At 36.6% G+C, this 16,652-nt stretch overlaps 2 protein-coding genes across 2 annotated transcripts; one reads left to right on the plus strand and one right to left on the minus strand.

The window, feature by feature from the left end:
- Window positions 1-3,685: 3,685 nt before the first annotated feature.
- Window positions 3,686-7,516, minus strand: LOC130970270 (TSL-kinase interacting protein 1). Its single transcript, XM_057896297.1, has 8 exons — window positions 7,292-7,516; window positions 6,701-6,838; window positions 6,265-6,476; window positions 5,940-6,178; window positions 5,608-5,848; window positions 4,730-5,236; window positions 4,187-4,303; window positions 3,686-4,100 (listed from the first exon to the last, which is right to left on the minus strand). Exons 2-8 carry the CDS (start codon window positions 6,825-6,827, stop codon window positions 4,008-4,010), a joined length of 1,536 nt encoding a protein of 511 aa, XP_057752280.1. The 5' UTR covers window positions 6,828-6,838; window positions 7,292-7,516; the 3' UTR covers window positions 3,686-4,007.
- A 1,478-nt stretch (window positions 7,517-8,994) lies between these two features.
- Window positions 8,995-16,358, plus strand: LOC130966873 (uncharacterized). The gene is made up of 5 exons (XM_057891696.1): window positions 8,995-9,141; window positions 13,937-15,569; window positions 15,669-15,873; window positions 15,965-16,131; window positions 16,243-16,358. The coding sequence occupies exons 1-5, from the start codon at window positions 8,995-8,997 to the stop codon at window positions 16,356-16,358; spliced, it is 2,268 nt and encodes a 755-aa protein (XP_057747679.1).
- The last annotated feature ends 294 nt before the right edge of the window (window positions 16,359-16,652 follow it).

Here is a 16,652-nt window from a genome sequence, read left to right on the forward strand (position 1 = left end):
ATTTTGTGGAAAATTCTTGATGCAAGGGGAGTTCAGAGAATAAGGAGTTTAAGAGATTCGGACAAAGAAGAAAATGAGAAATTTAAAGTACTACTGTAGCCGTTACTGTTAAGGTGAATTGAGGTAACTTCACGAGGAAGATGAAATGGTAGAGAGAGAAGGCATAAGTCTCGGGAGACGTGTCGAGTGAGGCAGTAGTAATGGAGTTTAAATGATAATTATTTTTTTTTTTGAAAACGGACGTCTTTTGGATTAAGTGCTTTATTTATCGATAATATTATCGAAAGCAACCACATTAATCCAAGGGGGCAATTCGTTGATCAAAAATATTTTCGATAGAAGTAAGTTGAATCGAAACAAATTATATGGTCTTTTCGAGAAGATACAAGTTTGAGATGAAGTTGAAGCTAATCGGCACTAATTTGGGGTTTTGATTATATTGCCGATCGAAAAAGCCAAATCGAGCAAGAGTCTCGATTTGAGAAATTAGGAAGAGCTTTCGAAGAGCTGTTCGAGTATTGGTGGAAGCGGAAAAGTTCGTGACTTTTATCACACGAGGAAAATATTGAAAATATCTTCAATCACGCAGCGGGAACAGTTACCAAAAGTGATTGTATTTCAAATTTATAATTTCTCATTTAATTGTAATTAATTGTACTTTATTTAACTGTTATGTAAGATAGCCTATAAATATTGTGAAGTGTTAGGGAATAAAGGTTTGAACTTTTACTCAGAAAAACACTCTAGCACTCTCACATCCCAGCGAATCCCTGAGTTTGCGATAGAGTTTTCTTTTTCTGTAGGGTTCCTTCCACCTTCTTCTTTTTTTTAAATTCAATTCTGTTTGTAAAACAATTTCACTTAATCTTATTCGCTAAGTGTTATTTATATTCTTTATTTTCTTTGTTTAATTTAGTTTCCAGCATTCTCTGACTTACTTTGAAGTTCTTTGATTTAATTAAAGGCACTGTTTATTGTTTTCTTTTGATTTTGGCATAAGTCTTTTCATTTACCATGTCTTTATTTATTGAAAACTTTGATCTTTAAATATTATTTAACATTTTACAAATTAATTTTATTTTTATTGTCGAAACTTGTCTAATTGGAGACGCTTTGATGCACTTCTAGAAAATTGGTACTCGCACAGAGGAGTAGGTTTTGCTCCCAGACCACTAGATATCAAATCACCATCGATTTGCTAAAAATCGACAAAACAGACATTGTAGCTAGGGGTAGAAATAGGCCAGGCTTTACTCTTAACAGGCCAGGCCTGTAATAGAGTATATTGGCCTTAGCCTGGCCTGTAGCCTGGTATAGGCTTTTTAATGAGTATTGAGCCTAGCTTGTTGTTAAATTTGGCTTGGCCTGAAGCCTGTCAATAGGCCTTTTTTTTAATAATAATTAAATTTAAGATATAATTTAATTTTTTAAAATTATAAAATATAAAATAATAAATTTATGAATAATATTGATACAAAATATACATATATAATTAAAGAGACAAATGCCTGAGTGGATAAAGGTATTATTATAAGATAGAAGACCCAAGTTCAAATTCTTCTAATAGCATTTTTATTAGTATAATAAAACTCTCTATATATATTTGCAGGCTCAGGCCGGCCTGACAGGCCTAACAGGCTATTTCAAAAGCCTAGGCCTGGCCTTTTAAAGAATATAGGCTTTTTTAATAGTCTGAGCCTGGGCCTATTTCTATCAGGCCAGGCTAGGCCAGGCCAAACACAGGCCAGGCTCCAGGCCCCTGGCAGGCCGCCTGGCCTATTTCCACCCCTAATTGTAGCCCTTAATGATTAATTCCGTCAGATATTCTATCCCTTCGTTAATGTTTCCATTTAGAATTAACGAATTTTATCTCCGTATCATGTTAGTTGATGATGTGTCAAAGAACAATTCTGAAGGACAAAACGCCGGTTGCCGTGTTAGCAATATGCTGTAGTAAAACAGGATAATTAAACCCCTAAAAAAATTTTAGGAGAGATTTAAATCCCTAACTAATTTAAACATAGACACATAAACTCGTAATGAACCATAAAGTAGAACAAGTATCCCTAAAATTTAACAAGTTATTGTATTTGCTGCACTGGTTACTGGCTTTGGTTGGCGACAGCCTCAGATCCTTGCTCCTCCTTCTCTCTTTTTTTTTTCTCTATAAAGTCCTTATATGAATGCAGTAAAAGCTACCTCATCAAATTCAATCCCTTTCAATCATTTTCTTCTTGATCTCCAATACAAATTTTATGTCCCTATCTTTGCAATATTCATTTATTATTGTGAACATAAACTTGTTAGATTTTAAAACTCTCCCACTCATTTCATTCACAAGTTTCTTAACTTCCTTCAAATCGTAAAATTTGCAAAGGCCATTGATCAGCGCATTGATTGGTCATTACCTGAAAATTCTTATAGGCCAAATCAATTTTTCATATTTGTATTGCCATCAATCAAAGTGATAAAAGTAACACCATTTGAGACTAACCATTTCTTACACATGTCATCAAACAAGGCCAATAACCAGATACAATGACTTATTAAAATTTAGGGATACTTGTTCTACTTCATAGTTCATTATAGGTTTATGTTTAAATTAGTTAGGAATTTAAGTGTCTCCTAAAAAATTTTTAGAGGTTTAATTGTCTTATTTTACTGTAGTATATTGTTGACATGGCAAGAAATGTTTTGTCCTTTGGAATAGTTCCTTGACACATCATCAGCTAACGTAACACATAAACAAAACCTGTTAGCTCTGAATAAAAACATTAACGAAGAAGGTAGAATGCCTGACGGAGTTAATCGTTAGTGACCACAATGTCATTTTTCAATCGATAAGGAGCGAAATGAGATTTAGCGAAATAGTTAGGGACCGAAGTGGAGTTTCACTCAAAAAAAAAAAAAAATTGGAACACACTAAATTATATATGTTATTTGGAATATTTTATAATTACGGGTTACTGAACTTTGCAAGATTGTCACTTTTTGTTTAAAATATTTTTGTGTTGTTGAAATACAATACGTTGAACATTTGATTGTAGAGTTGTTAAAAAAGATTTGCTTCTATTCAAATTTCCAGTTTATAAATTCCAATCTAATTTTTTCTTTAAAAAAAACCTTTCTTGTAGACCAACCCACCAACTGCGAGTGGGGTGCACTTTTGTTTTGGTCATGGGCTATGAGCCCAAGACAACCCATGCGGTGAACTTTTTGAACAACACATTTTAAAGTCCAAAAAAAAAAAAAGAACAACACATTTTTAGGTGGATGGGTGAGTCCCATTTATGGGACGTACTTTAGCAAGATGGGTGGATATTCTATTTGCTATCCTTAATTGGTGATCTAAAAAATTATATGATTAATAAGAGATAAAAATACAAAATCAAATCATTATCAATTTTTAAATAAGTCAATTCATATTTTACATAATTCATATACAATTACTCATTTCTAATTTAATTCATTTTAAATCGAATCAAATTTAAAAATATTTTATTCCAAAAATACTAGAGAAGAGTTTTTAGTTGTCAACAACTGTTCCAAAATATTCTACTTCTAACTAATATTACTGTCTTTTCAAATCTTGCAAGTATGGTTGGGATATACTTACCAATAAAACCTTAGAACACAGTATTACCTTTTACCTATTTCCAACTAGGAAATTCACGTACATCTGGCTTTTGAAGAACAGTCATTTTCCTCTCCCTCAGGTTTGTTTGAATTTGCACCAGTATATCTTTTATTGCCAACGTAAAGCGTTTAACATACCATGAAATGATGGAATTACATTAAATATCAGTTCACTAGCATTTTGGGAAGTCAAAATATCAAAAACCAAACCAGGACAATGCTGAAAAGAACAACTTCAAAACCGGATTCTAGTTCCCTGAATGTTTCTTTCCATTTCTTTTTCCCTTGTCTTCTCATCAAGTGTTTTCTATTATGTACAATTTTTTTCTTCTCCTTCCTTACAAAATTAACTTCAGAATGGAGCCATACATCTAAGATTTAACAAATTCATCCATGCTAAATCTGTCTCCGCTGATAATCTTCTTAGCTGGTACACCAAAATCAAAAGGTCCCAAGGATTCATTCTGTATTCAAATAGCATATTAAATGAATCAGTTATCAAGGAATGAGAAAACATAAACGCCAACAGCTCAGTAAGAATATAAATTACCCATTTGATGCCAGATAGCCCAAGACTTCTTTCATCATCATTTGAACGTGCAAGTAACAAGTCTGTCCAACTCTTCTCCAATAGCAGATTTTGTGAAAGTCCATCTTGATTATTAACCTTTACAGCAGCATAAGAGACCATGAGTTAACGAGCAAAAATGTAGAAAACAAAGCTTCCATGCAATTAATAGAACTAGTGAACTACAATCTCAATCCACCATTATGTTGAATTTGATTTCAATGCCAGTGAATATATATAGAAGTACTTTATCAGCAAGGCATTTTTATGCAGTCATTCAAAATGAAACATAGGCCTTTTTGACTCTATACACTCATAGGCTGACTAAAATGATACCTAATTAAAACAGTCTTCTTATGATATGCACTATGCACCATGCACAATCTCATGATAGAGTCAACCCCCACTACCCCACCTCCCTTCAATTTTTTAAAAAATAAAATAAAATGAAATGAAAGTGAAAGAGAACATGATACTATCTTAAATCTAAAGAATAAATCAACATTGAAGACCAAGAGTAACTACCTTATCTATTGGCAACTTTAATGAGTTGGCACTACCAGTAGTCTGCATGTCTACTGCTGTAGAAGCTAACTTTTGAACAGGAAAAGCATGACATGTTTCTTCAGCATCCAATATAGATGTTCGCAACCCTTCAGCAGATGGTCTTGAAACAGAAGAATGACTGTTTTGGGCAACAATAAAAGCATCCAACGAATCAGAAAATAACTGACTTGCACCACTTTGTTGCTTGCCAGCATTACTTTCCGTTGATTTACTGAACCTGCCCTGTAAAGATGCTTCAGACAGGAGGCCCCCGATACTTATGTTGGTTAGACTATCAGATATTATCTGACTTGCACCACTTTGTTGCTTGCCAGCATTGCTCTCATATGACTTTGGTTCAGGAGTATCAAATCTACCCAGTAAGGATGCTTCAGCAAGGAGGCCCCCAATGCTTACGTTGGTTAGACTATCAATCCATGATAATGATGGCTGTTGAAGACTATTACTTACTCCTTCCTGGTTATCCTATTAGAACAAAACATGCGTATGTCTTATAAAACAAAGATATGGAATCACATGTGCTGGAATTCAGTTTTGTATTAGAACATTTACTATATAAAATATAACTGTCACAGGACTGGAATTTGCATTTCAGTCTTGAAACAAGGCCAGCCACTACTAAATCCCTCAAATATGTAAAAAGAAACACTGTCAATCAATCAGAATTATATTTACATTATGAATTTTGATTGCTTTTATGCTTATGCTACCAAGTACCAAGATGACAAATAAGACTAAATAATGGAACTTAGTTTTTCTTGTACTCCACATAATATATCTAAAAATCTCCACACACTCCTATAAGTCAAACAAAGCAAAAGATCTAAACAATTTACTGGAGGAGCAGCAGATGCATTGTCTATTTTCTGGGCTGTAACATCATCTGCTTCACCACCCATATCAGTTGCTTTGCATTCCTTCGTTGTGACCTCAACCTTGTCCCCTTCTTCATATGAAGTCTCTGTATTAGCAATGCAACCTCTCTCTATTTCTCCAGACTGTACAACAGGCGCATTGGGTATTGGTCTGAAAGGTATACCCAAGGATCTAGGTTCATGCATGTAAAACCAACCATACCTGAAAAGAGAGAAAAGCCAAAGACAATTTAGGATACTCAATTTCTACATACAAAAGGAAAACTTTGAGAGTAACTAATCAAACATTATACCTCAAGCGAAAAAGTATAGGGCTTCCAACAGCAGCATATACATCTGCAGCAGTTGTGCCGCTATCATTAATTGTCCACCTTCTGCAGTTAGAAAGATTTTCCATTATATTATATGGAAAAAGTATGGGATCCCCTTTGGCTACAGTTGAGCTTCCCCACTTTTTTTCAAGGTGTTTCAGCACAGAAGAAATCTTCTTTTGACCTTTGAGTGTGAGTTCTAAATACGGATTATGTCCATCCTGAAAAAGAGAAAGTAATAGTTTAAGCTTCAAACTTACAGCAAGCATAAAAATAATAGATACATGCTCCATATTGGCCATATGACCTTTTGAAGTCCAACTCGAGTTTCTTTGTTTATGGGAAAAAGTTGCAACTTAATCTTTGAAGAAGAAGCAAGTGTTTGTCCAGCGTGAAATACAGGGCTGTCTCTGTTTTCCATAAGGAATATATCTTTATCAGGAAGCTCTGGGCACTTGCCGACAGGTTCCTTAAATGAAAAATGCTCATTCTCCTTACCATCGAACAACTCTTCACATCCTGAAGAGGAAAGAAAGGTTTGACCAGGTTTTTCAAAATCTACAAGTTAGTGGCAAATAAATATTCTGTGAAAATTTTAAAACTAGAAACTCATCGAACAAAATATAATGATTCTACAAAGAAGAACCCAAACATTCTTTGGATGATATAGGTTAACATTCAATATACTAGTAAATAGGATAAAATAAATCAATACAAACAGTAGATTGGGGAAAACGAATTACCACTTGATTTGTGATTCCTTCTAGTAGTTTTCTTAGTGGAATTTTTCACACCCATGGATCCTGTCTTCATATTGCATTCTCCAGAAGCCTTTGCAGCTTTGCTGTCTGGTAACCTGCCCGTTTTCATTGTCGTCCAACCTTCCAAAAATCGATAATAAAAAATCCTTAAAATAATAATAAAAAAAAACTGTAGAGGCTCAGTAGCTGAGAAGTAACAAAAGCCAAGTACTGGAAAATTTATTCAACAAAAATAAACCGGGTTTACTTTCCCTGCCATCTGCTACGCATTCGAAATCAAACAGGGAATCAGATTCTAAACTTGGAATTGTGGGGAAAATCTACCATAAGTAACCTTTATTTAAGAAAAATCATATAATTTCTCTGAAGTCAACAAAATTCATCAAAGATTGGCGTACGTCGAAACCCTAAATTGATCACTGTGAGAATGTAATTACCAAGAAAATAAAATTACTCCGACGAAACAGCAGGAGAAAAAGAAAATATTCACGGAAATGGTTGCTGTAGAATAAAGAAAGAGGTCTCCGAAACCAGAGAGAGAAACGGAAAGAAGGGAGAGTGAGAGGCGATTACCTTATCGGATGAAATTTGAAGCAGCAAATGAAAAGTGGATAAAAAATGATGAGTGAGTAAAAGGAAGGAGAAGAAGAAGAAGAAGAAGAAATCAAGTAGGGTGGATCGGGTTTTGGAAGGTTCGAGAAGGCCCAGAAGGGAAGGGAAGAGGAGTAGCTGAACGGAATCGAAACGGTGATGGTGTGAGAAACAACACGCGAGAGAGAGAGAGAGAGAGAGAGAGAGAGAGAGAGAGAGAGAGAGAGAGAGAGAGAGAGGGCGGGAACGAAAGAATGTTGAATGTTGGTATTTCGCTGACGGAGGGAATGAAGTACACAGCTAATTTCAAGTCAGTTCCCAAACGAGTAAATACCCTTTCTGCCCTTGTTCTTTTTTAAATTTTTTGGTGATTGGAAATAACATAAAGAAAAAAGACTTAAGAGAAAGAGTAAGATTTTTTTCTAATAATAATGTCTAAATTATTAGGGGATAGTAATCATTTCAAGTACACATACTTGTTAAAAGCAGCCGTCTTAGCCATTAAATCAGCCACTCTATTTGCTGTGCGCTGAATGAGTACTACCGTAACTGTCCAATTACGTTGGAGCATCTCTTTAATTTTGTCAAGCAAATCAAAGTCAGTCCTAATCATGCTGGTTGTGTCTCGCGAAACAAGAAGAAACGCATCAAGATTATCAGTTTCACATATAACCTCTTTGCACTCGCAATCCCAAAGCATAACAAGCCCTCTACAAATAGCATGAAGCTCACAACAGAGAACACTAGAAAGAGGCATATTGGCAGAACAACCTTTCATCCAAATTCTCATGCTGTCTCTAATAATACACCCAAAGCCAACTAATTGCTCATTTTCAAAAACGCTTGCATCGCAGTTCACTTTATAGACATTCATCGGAGGTGGTTCCCAGTTATATTGCAAAGAGGAAGGAGTAATATGTTTTTGGGTGGTAATGACATTGGAGAAATCTCGAGCAGCATGTTTAGCCAAGTGAACAATTTTTTCCCTACTCCATGGATTATCTTGATGGAAGATGTCATTGTTCCTATCCCTCCAAATCCACCAAAAGGCCGCTGCAAAGAGGAACTCATTTTTGTTGAGGTTAGACCGAATCCAAGACACAAAATCCAAACCAGAATCTACAGCAATCATTCCCAAGTTTAAGCTAATCCAAATCTGACGAGCTTTTTGGCAAGTCCTAAAGCAATGGTCAATATCCTCTAGAGCAAGATAACATCTTTGACAAAAATCAGAAGTAGCAAGACCTCTTTGAAACCGGTAGCTAGTTGTGAAAACTCCGTTGTTGAGACAAAGTCAGAGCAGACACTTTATCTTCTCCAGTATTCTTTGACTACACGCTTCCTAACCTTTATAAAATATCAGATCGACTCCTGTTTATATATTCCGTGAGACCAATAAATTTTTTCGTTGGTTTTTTCGTTCATAGTCGTCGAAAAACGCTGAGGTGTAACGTGTAGCCTATGACATGGCCTTGGCACATCCTACGTGGAATGGTATGTGTTCACCGGGACCATTAAAACTCTGTACAGTCAGCAAAGCGATGTCGTTTTGGCTCAAAGGCTTTTTGCGTGTTTTTGTGAAATCTCATTCTCCCTCTTTTTTGAACCCTAACACTAGGGGCTCAAGCATGAGCGATCCAGAGTAATCTTCAACCTCTCACACACGCCGTGTCTGGAGGAAGACTATGGTGGGTTCGAATAGCAATGCAAGTGAGGGGAAGAAGGCCAAGTTCCAGCACCCTAAAAGCAAATGTGGAACGTATGCAATCATGCAAGAATCTAGGACATCGAAGAACCCAGTCAGAATCTTCCTCGGTTGTTCCTACTATCACGTAAGTGTGCCTCTATCTTCCATTTATGTAATCAACTTATTCTGTGGTTTAACAAGTTGTATTCACTATAATGGCAATTGCAGATGGAGCAACGTCACTGCAACTATTTTGTTTGACTGGATGAACTGATTTCTAAACGTTTTGGACATGAAGATAACAATAATGTTGAAGGAAGAATGATGATGCTGGAGAATGGTGCATGAAATTGTGATCTCTAACAATGGCATTCAACTTGGTATGCGCATCTATAATCTCAGCACTTTCTTCACAACTTCGCATCACTAACCAGCAAGTGTACTGGGTCGTCCAAGTAATAAACCTTACGTGAGTAAGGGTCGATCCCACAGAGATTATTGGTATGAAGCAAGCTATGGTCATCTTGTAGATCTCAGTCAGGCGGATTCAAATGGTTATAATGGTTTTCGAATATAAAAATAAATAAAGCATAAAATAAAGATAGAGATACTTATGTAATTCATTGGTGGGAATTTCAGATAAGTGCATGAAGATGTTGTGTTCCTTTTGAATCTCTGCTTTCCTACTGCTTCATCCAATCATTCTTACTCCTTTCCATGGCAAGCTGTATGTAGGGTGTCACCGTTGTCAATGGCTACTTCCCATCCTCTCAGTGAAAATGGTCCTCTACGGTTTCCCGCATGGCTAATCAGCTGTTGGTTCTCGATCATGTCGGAATAGGATCCATTGATCCTTTTGCGTCTATCACTACGCCTCACACTCGCGAGTTTGAAGCTTGTCACAGTCATTTAATCCCTGAATCCTATCATAGACAAGGTTTAGACTTTCCGGAATCTCAAGAATGCTGCCAATGGGTTCTAGCTTATACCACGAAGACTCTGATCTCACGGAATGGAAGGCTCGGTTGTCAGGCGAGGGCAACCATGCGTCGTGCATCAGGAATCCAAGAGATACACACTCTAGCTCTTGCTTGTAGAACGGAGGTGATTGTCAGGTACACGTTCATAAGGACGGATGATGATGAGTGTCACGGATCATCACATCCATCAGGTTGAAGTACGAGTGATATCTTAGAATAAAAATAAGCTTGAATTGAATAAAAGAACAATAGTAATTGCATTAATTCTCGAGGTACAGCAGAGCTCCACACCTTAATCTATGGTGTGTAGAAACTCCACCGTTGAAAATACATAAGAACAAGGTCTAGGCATGGCCGAATGGACAGCCCCCAAAACGGCATATGAATTCGAAAAATAGGGAAAAGACCAATGGTCAAAAGACGTCTAATACAATAGTAAAAAGTTCTATTTATACTAAAACAGCTACTAGGGTTTATAGAAATAAGTCTAAGTGCAAAAATCCACTTTTGGGGCCCACTTTGATGTGTGCTTGGGCTGAGTTTGAGCTTTACACGAGCTAAGGCTTCTATTGGAGTTAAACGCCAAGTTGTAACGTATTTTTGGCGTTTAACTCTGGTTTGTGACGTGTTTCTGGCGTTTTACTCCAGAATGCAGCATGGAACTAGCGTTGAACGCCAGTTTGCATCGTCTAATCTTGAATGAAGTGTAGACTATTATATATTGCTGGAAAACCCTGGATGTCTACTTTCCAACGCAGTTGAGAGCGCGTCATTTGGAGTTCTGTAGCTCCAAAAAATCTATTTTGAGTGCAGGGAGGTTAGAATCCAACAACATCAGCATTCCTTTTTCAGCCTGAATCAGATTTTTGCTCAGGTCCCTCAATTTCAGCAAAAAAAATACCTGAAATCACAGAAAAATACATAAACTCGTAGTAAAGTCCAGAAATATGAATTTTTTATGAAAACTAATAAAAAACATACTAAAAAGTATCTAGAACCTACTAAAAACTACCTAAAAACAATGCCAAAAAGCGTATAAATTATCCGCTCATCAGAGAATAGATTGGAGCAACTGGAATATAAGATTGAGCATGAATATGAAGGAAAATAAAAAAAATGTAGTAATCACTATGGTGTATTTGTTATTCTGGCAATGTTAATTCTGTTAACAGCAATTGTGTATGTAGTGTTTTAGGGTATATTGTGTTGCTGTAAGTGATGCATGGACAAGGTTAAGACATGAGTTAATTTGCTCTGTAATTGTAGGTTCTATATGAATGGAATGTGAATTTTTTTGTAAGAATCCTAAGTTTGAAACCATGATAAGTATGCACAATGTTGTATAAGCTAAAAGCATCATATTTATATTCATATTGCTAAGCACAAAGGCCTGATTTAGTTTGTTGATGTATCAGCCAAAAACATCAGCATATGTCTGAATTCACAAAACAAAAAATATGCTTTAGTAGTCTACCAATTTCCATAATTGTAGCCTTAAGTCTATTACGTATTGTAACTTGACAACCAAAAAACTTGACACCAAAATATTCATAGTCTCCATAACTATGACTATAAGTATGTCATTTCTCAAGTCTTGGTGGCCTAAACCCATATGTTTGCTTGAATCTGTGGGGTGCATTTAGGCCTGATGTGGGGACAAACTTGAAGGGAGTTGTAGCAGTTCCTGAGCTAGTTGCTCCATCAGTTATGTGTTGCTGCTGACTTGGTGGTTGTGTGGTTGGGGCTGTTGCCTACTAGAGAGGGGGCTGAAGTATTGGGGTTGTGGCCTGCTGTTGAGGGTGGTAAAGTGTAGGTGCTGGTGGTTTAGTTATTGCTTGCTTGGGTCTGAAAATTGGCCCCTGATTGAGTGTAGTTAGGGTAGTAGGGGTTGAGTGCTCAGTGTTGAAACTTACACCCTAAAGCACATGAAAACAATAGAATTCATGATCTATACTCTTGGGCTAAAATATGTTATAGTGTATGGACATGAATCTGAAAAATAAAATAACCTCTATTGGTGGTGGGACAGACTGTGAAGATTGGATCTTAACTCTTCCCTCTTCTTGGACTGAAATAGGGGTGGATCTCTTTGGAACCTTTTACTTTTACTTTTTTGCTTTAGCCATTGAAGTACACAAGAGAAGCAAAGTTGTTCATCCAAAAAAAAAAAAAAAACTAAGTAACTATAGGATGTAAGACAGTGAGCTACCACTGGATCCAATGGTGTGACAATAACATTCTGGGAGTTATTTGGTTGAACTCCTTTCCCAGCCTATGCAAATGAAAATAACATCTCAGCTACTTTCATGCATATGGTAGTATAACTATTCTGCTCAATTTAGAAATAATAATAACTACAATGTAACAAAAACATGTAGAACTCCTTTAACCTGTGCTTGTTGCTGATCTGCATGTGTCTGTGATGATTGGTTTCTATTTTGGTGTTGCTTTGCCTTCTTTCGCTTTGACTGCCAATTCAGATTTGCAGGTGCGCCTTTGCAAGTCCTATGGTAGTGTCCCTTTTTTTCACATTTACTGCATGTTACTTAGAATGAGTTCCTCACATTGTGACCTTGTGGCGGCATTTGAAACTCAACCACCACATCCATAGTTGTAAGAATCGGACCGGACCGGCCGGTTCGACCAGAAAACCAGTGAACCAGACCCAGAACCGGTTCGGTTGAGTGATGTAATCGGATAAGGAATAGAACCGTTTTGAACCGGGTTGAACCGGCCGGTTTTGATAAAAAACGAAAAACTGGCGGTTTCTGGTTAACCGACCGGTTCAGGAAATTTTTTTTTATTCTTTTTCCAAAACGACGTCGTTTTGGTTTATTTAAAAAAAAAGAAAAGCCCTACTGCCCTACGGGCTACCACCCCCATGCCCCACCCGATCCAAGTTTGCAGTTCCAATTTCCCTCCCCTTTTGGCTATTTCCCCCAACCCTAACGGCGAAACGGCGAAACCCTACCAGCCCTCCGCCAGTCCGCCGCCCTCACCTCACTCACCCAGCCCCCAGCCCATCATCCTCTTCGTCTCACCGGCGGTCTGAGCTCTGAAGAAACCAACTCAACCAACTCAGCCTGTCATCCTCTCCGAACAGCAGACCCGCCACCCTCGAACTCGCCGGTCGGCCGTTGCGCGCAATCGAACTCGCCATTCCAGCGTCGTCGCCCTCGCCCAGTCGCCCTCCCCATCACCCTTCTGCTCTAGTGCTATTGCTCTGTGACTCTGTCAACAGGTAAGCTCCACTGCTCCAGTTCTGTAATCTGCTTCTGCTCTGTTTTACACTTGAAGTTTAATGATTGTTGTGTGAAATACATTACACTCTGCTCTGTTCTGTTACTGTAAGTTCTGTTAAGCTGAATTTCCTTGTTGAATATGCTTGTTGAAATTTGAAACTGTTGAAAACATTACACTTGAATATGCTTGTTGAATTTCCTTGTTGAATATGCTTGTTGAATTTCCTTGTAAATTTACTGTTGGATTAGGACATGAAATATGAAACTGTTGGCTGTTGCATTTTTCATGTTATGTAAATCAAATTTTTCATGTAAATCAATTTATGTTTTGTTGATTTGTACTGAAAATATGAAACTGTTGGATTATATGCTTGATTTGAATCTATGAAATATGAATTTGCTTGTCTTGCTGAATAGGGAATTTAACTATTTAAGAATTTAAGGTTGCTGTCTTGCTGAATAGGGAATAGGAACTAGGGAATTTAGGGTTGCTATTGTTTTATAATTTTGCAGTTTTGCTACTCCATATTCTTTTAGAATGGCTTCTGCGAATACACCATCAGAAACACCATCTTCGCAAGAATAAGGATCAACTCCTGATGCATCAATCGGAACCCAAAAAAACAATAATAGAGCAAAAACCAATCCTATATGGGGTCATTGTAAACAAGTTGTGGAGTCTGGAAAAACAATTCTGCTATGCATATATTGTGAGAAGCTTATTAGGGGTGGAGGAATTCATCGGTTTAAACTTCATTTGGCTGGAAAAGGAGGAGATATTGACTCTTGTCGAAAGGTGCCAGCTGCAGTGAGACACCAATTCCATGAAAGTATTGAAGAGCTTCGAAGCAAGAAAAGAAAAACTCAAGAACAATATGCCGAAAGTTATAATGCTTGTGATGATGTTGAAAGAGAATTTGACGAGATCGAACGTAATGAGATGCAACAACAACAAAAATCCAGGGTTCCAACACCTATCTCTAGAAAAGGAAAACAAGTCAAAGGTTTACAATCCTATTTTCCATCGGCAACAACACCCGGAGCTCAACCAACTATCAAAAGCGTTCTTCAAAGCAAAGAAATTGTGGAAAAGTGTGATATTGCTATTGCGAAATGGATGGTGGATGCCTCTGTTCCATTTAATGCGGTTAATTCAGCTTACTATCAGCCAATGATTGATGCTATTGCAAGCATGGGTGCAGGGTATAAAGGGCCAAGTTATCCAAGAGTCAGTGGGTATTTGTTGAGTAAATTAGTTGAGGATGTAAGGAAGATGATTGATGGTTATCGTGAGATTTGGAAGCAAACTGGATGCACTATTATGGCCGATAGATGGACTGATCATTGTAGGCGTACTTTGATTAATTTTTTAGTTTATTATCCTAAAGGAACTGTTTTTCTAAAGTCAGTTGATGCTTCTAATATCTCAAAAACTGCTGAAAATTTGTTTAAGTTGTTTAGGGATGTTGTATTGTTTGTTGGTCCTGAGAATGTTGTGCATATTGTAACGGACAATGCTGCAAACTATGTTGCTGTGGGAAGATTGTTGGAGGCTGAGTTTCCTAAATTGTATTGGTCCCCTTGTGCAGCTCATTGTGTTAATCTGATGTTTCAAGATATTGGGAAGTTGCAAGAAGTGAGTCAAACTGTGTCACAAGCTTCACTGATCACTAAGTATATCTATAATCATTGCTATCCATTGTTCTTGATGAGAAAGTTTACAGGTGGGCGGAAAATACTTCGTCTAGCTCCAACTCGGTTTGCTACTAATTTCATTGCTTTGCAAAGTATTTTAGCTCAAAAGGATCCTCTGAGAGCTATGGTGACTTCTAAAGAATTTACAAGCTCAGCTTACTCCAAAGAAGCCAAAGCTAAGAAATTTGTGGATCAAGTCTTGGATTCTAAATTTTGGAGTCAATGCACTGATATTGTTAAGCTTACTTCGCCACTTGTTCATGTTTTACGTATTGTGGATAGTGAAGACAGACCTGCCATGGGTTATCTTTATCAAGCTATTTATAAGGCTACAGAAGAAATGGTGAGGAGGTTTCAGAAAAGAAAGAAGGTTGTTGATCCTTATCTGAAGATTTTGGATATCCTTTGGGATGCACAACTTAAGAGAAATCTTCATGCCGCTGGTTATTGGTTAAATCCAGCTTTTCGATTTAATGCTGGAGAATTTGAAAATCACAAAGAAATGATTTCTGGCTTGTTGGATGTCATTGAGAAATATGCTTATGATGATCCTGTATTGAATTCTAAGCTGACAAGTGAGAAGAGGATCTTTAAGAATGCTGAGAAAGATTTTGGAAGACCCTCTGCAATACGTGAACGAACCACTGTTATGCCAGGTGAAATTTCTTCATAAATTTGGTCTTTTACTATTGTGATGAATTTATTATGTGATATTTATGATTGTGATAAATTATTTATCTGTTTTTTATGTTAAGATCAATGGTGGGAATCTTATGGTTGTGGAGCACCAAATTTGCAAAAGTTGGCTATTCGTGTTTTAAGCCAGACTTGTAGCTCTTCAGGTTGTGAGCGTAACTGGAGTATTTTTGAACACATTCACTCAAAGAAGAGGAATCGGCTAAAGCATCAAAAACTTAATGATCTTGTTTATGTTCATTACAACTTAAGGTTACAACAAAGGTACTTTCTTGATTGTTTTAAGTTGAAACTTGAAAGCATTATTTTAAAATCTTAATCATCACATGAGTAACGAAATATATTGATAACATAGGAACCAAATGAGAAACCAAGTTTATGATCCAATTTGTCTTGATGCATTTGAGGATCATTCGGAATGGATACTGGAAGATTCACCACCATTTTTAACTCCTGAAGAAATTGATGCTTTACGAAATGATCTTGCAAATATGTCTCTTCAATCACCTTTAGATGATTTAGGTATGCTTTTATTTATTTATGAATTTTGATCAACTATGATTTTCGTATGCCTTATAACATGTTTTATATTATTTTTTATCTTGATTTGTGAAACATTATCTATAATGCTAGATCAATTGGATTTGGAAGATGATCGGGAGGATGATGGAGCTAATAATTCTGTGGAAAATGCAAATCAAAATGAAACCAATCAGGATGTAGCTCCACATTTGTCAGATGAAGAGTAACTTGCCGACTTCGAAATCACTCCTTGGATTTAGTTTATGAATTGTTATCCATATTGTGTTTAATTAAGATACTAATGTACTAGTACTAAGTACTAACTACTTTCATGTTTATCTTTGTATTAGTTATATTTAGACTTTGAAACTTGGTTATTTTTAAAATGTTGGTGAAGAACTAACGATATGTATTTTGAATTTATTAAGTTTATGACTATTTTTAGTATTTTTATATTTTTTATTCATGTGAAACCGATTTTACCGGTTCAACCAACAGTTTATCGGTTGAACCAATAAACC

Source organism: Arachis stenosperma, chromosome 3, assembly GCF_014773155.1.
Source record: "Arachis stenosperma cultivar V10309 chromosome 3, arast.V10309.gnm1.PFL2, whole genome shotgun sequence".
NCBI classification, from domain to species: domain Eukaryota; kingdom Viridiplantae; phylum Streptophyta; class Magnoliopsida; order Fabales; family Fabaceae; genus Arachis; species Arachis stenosperma.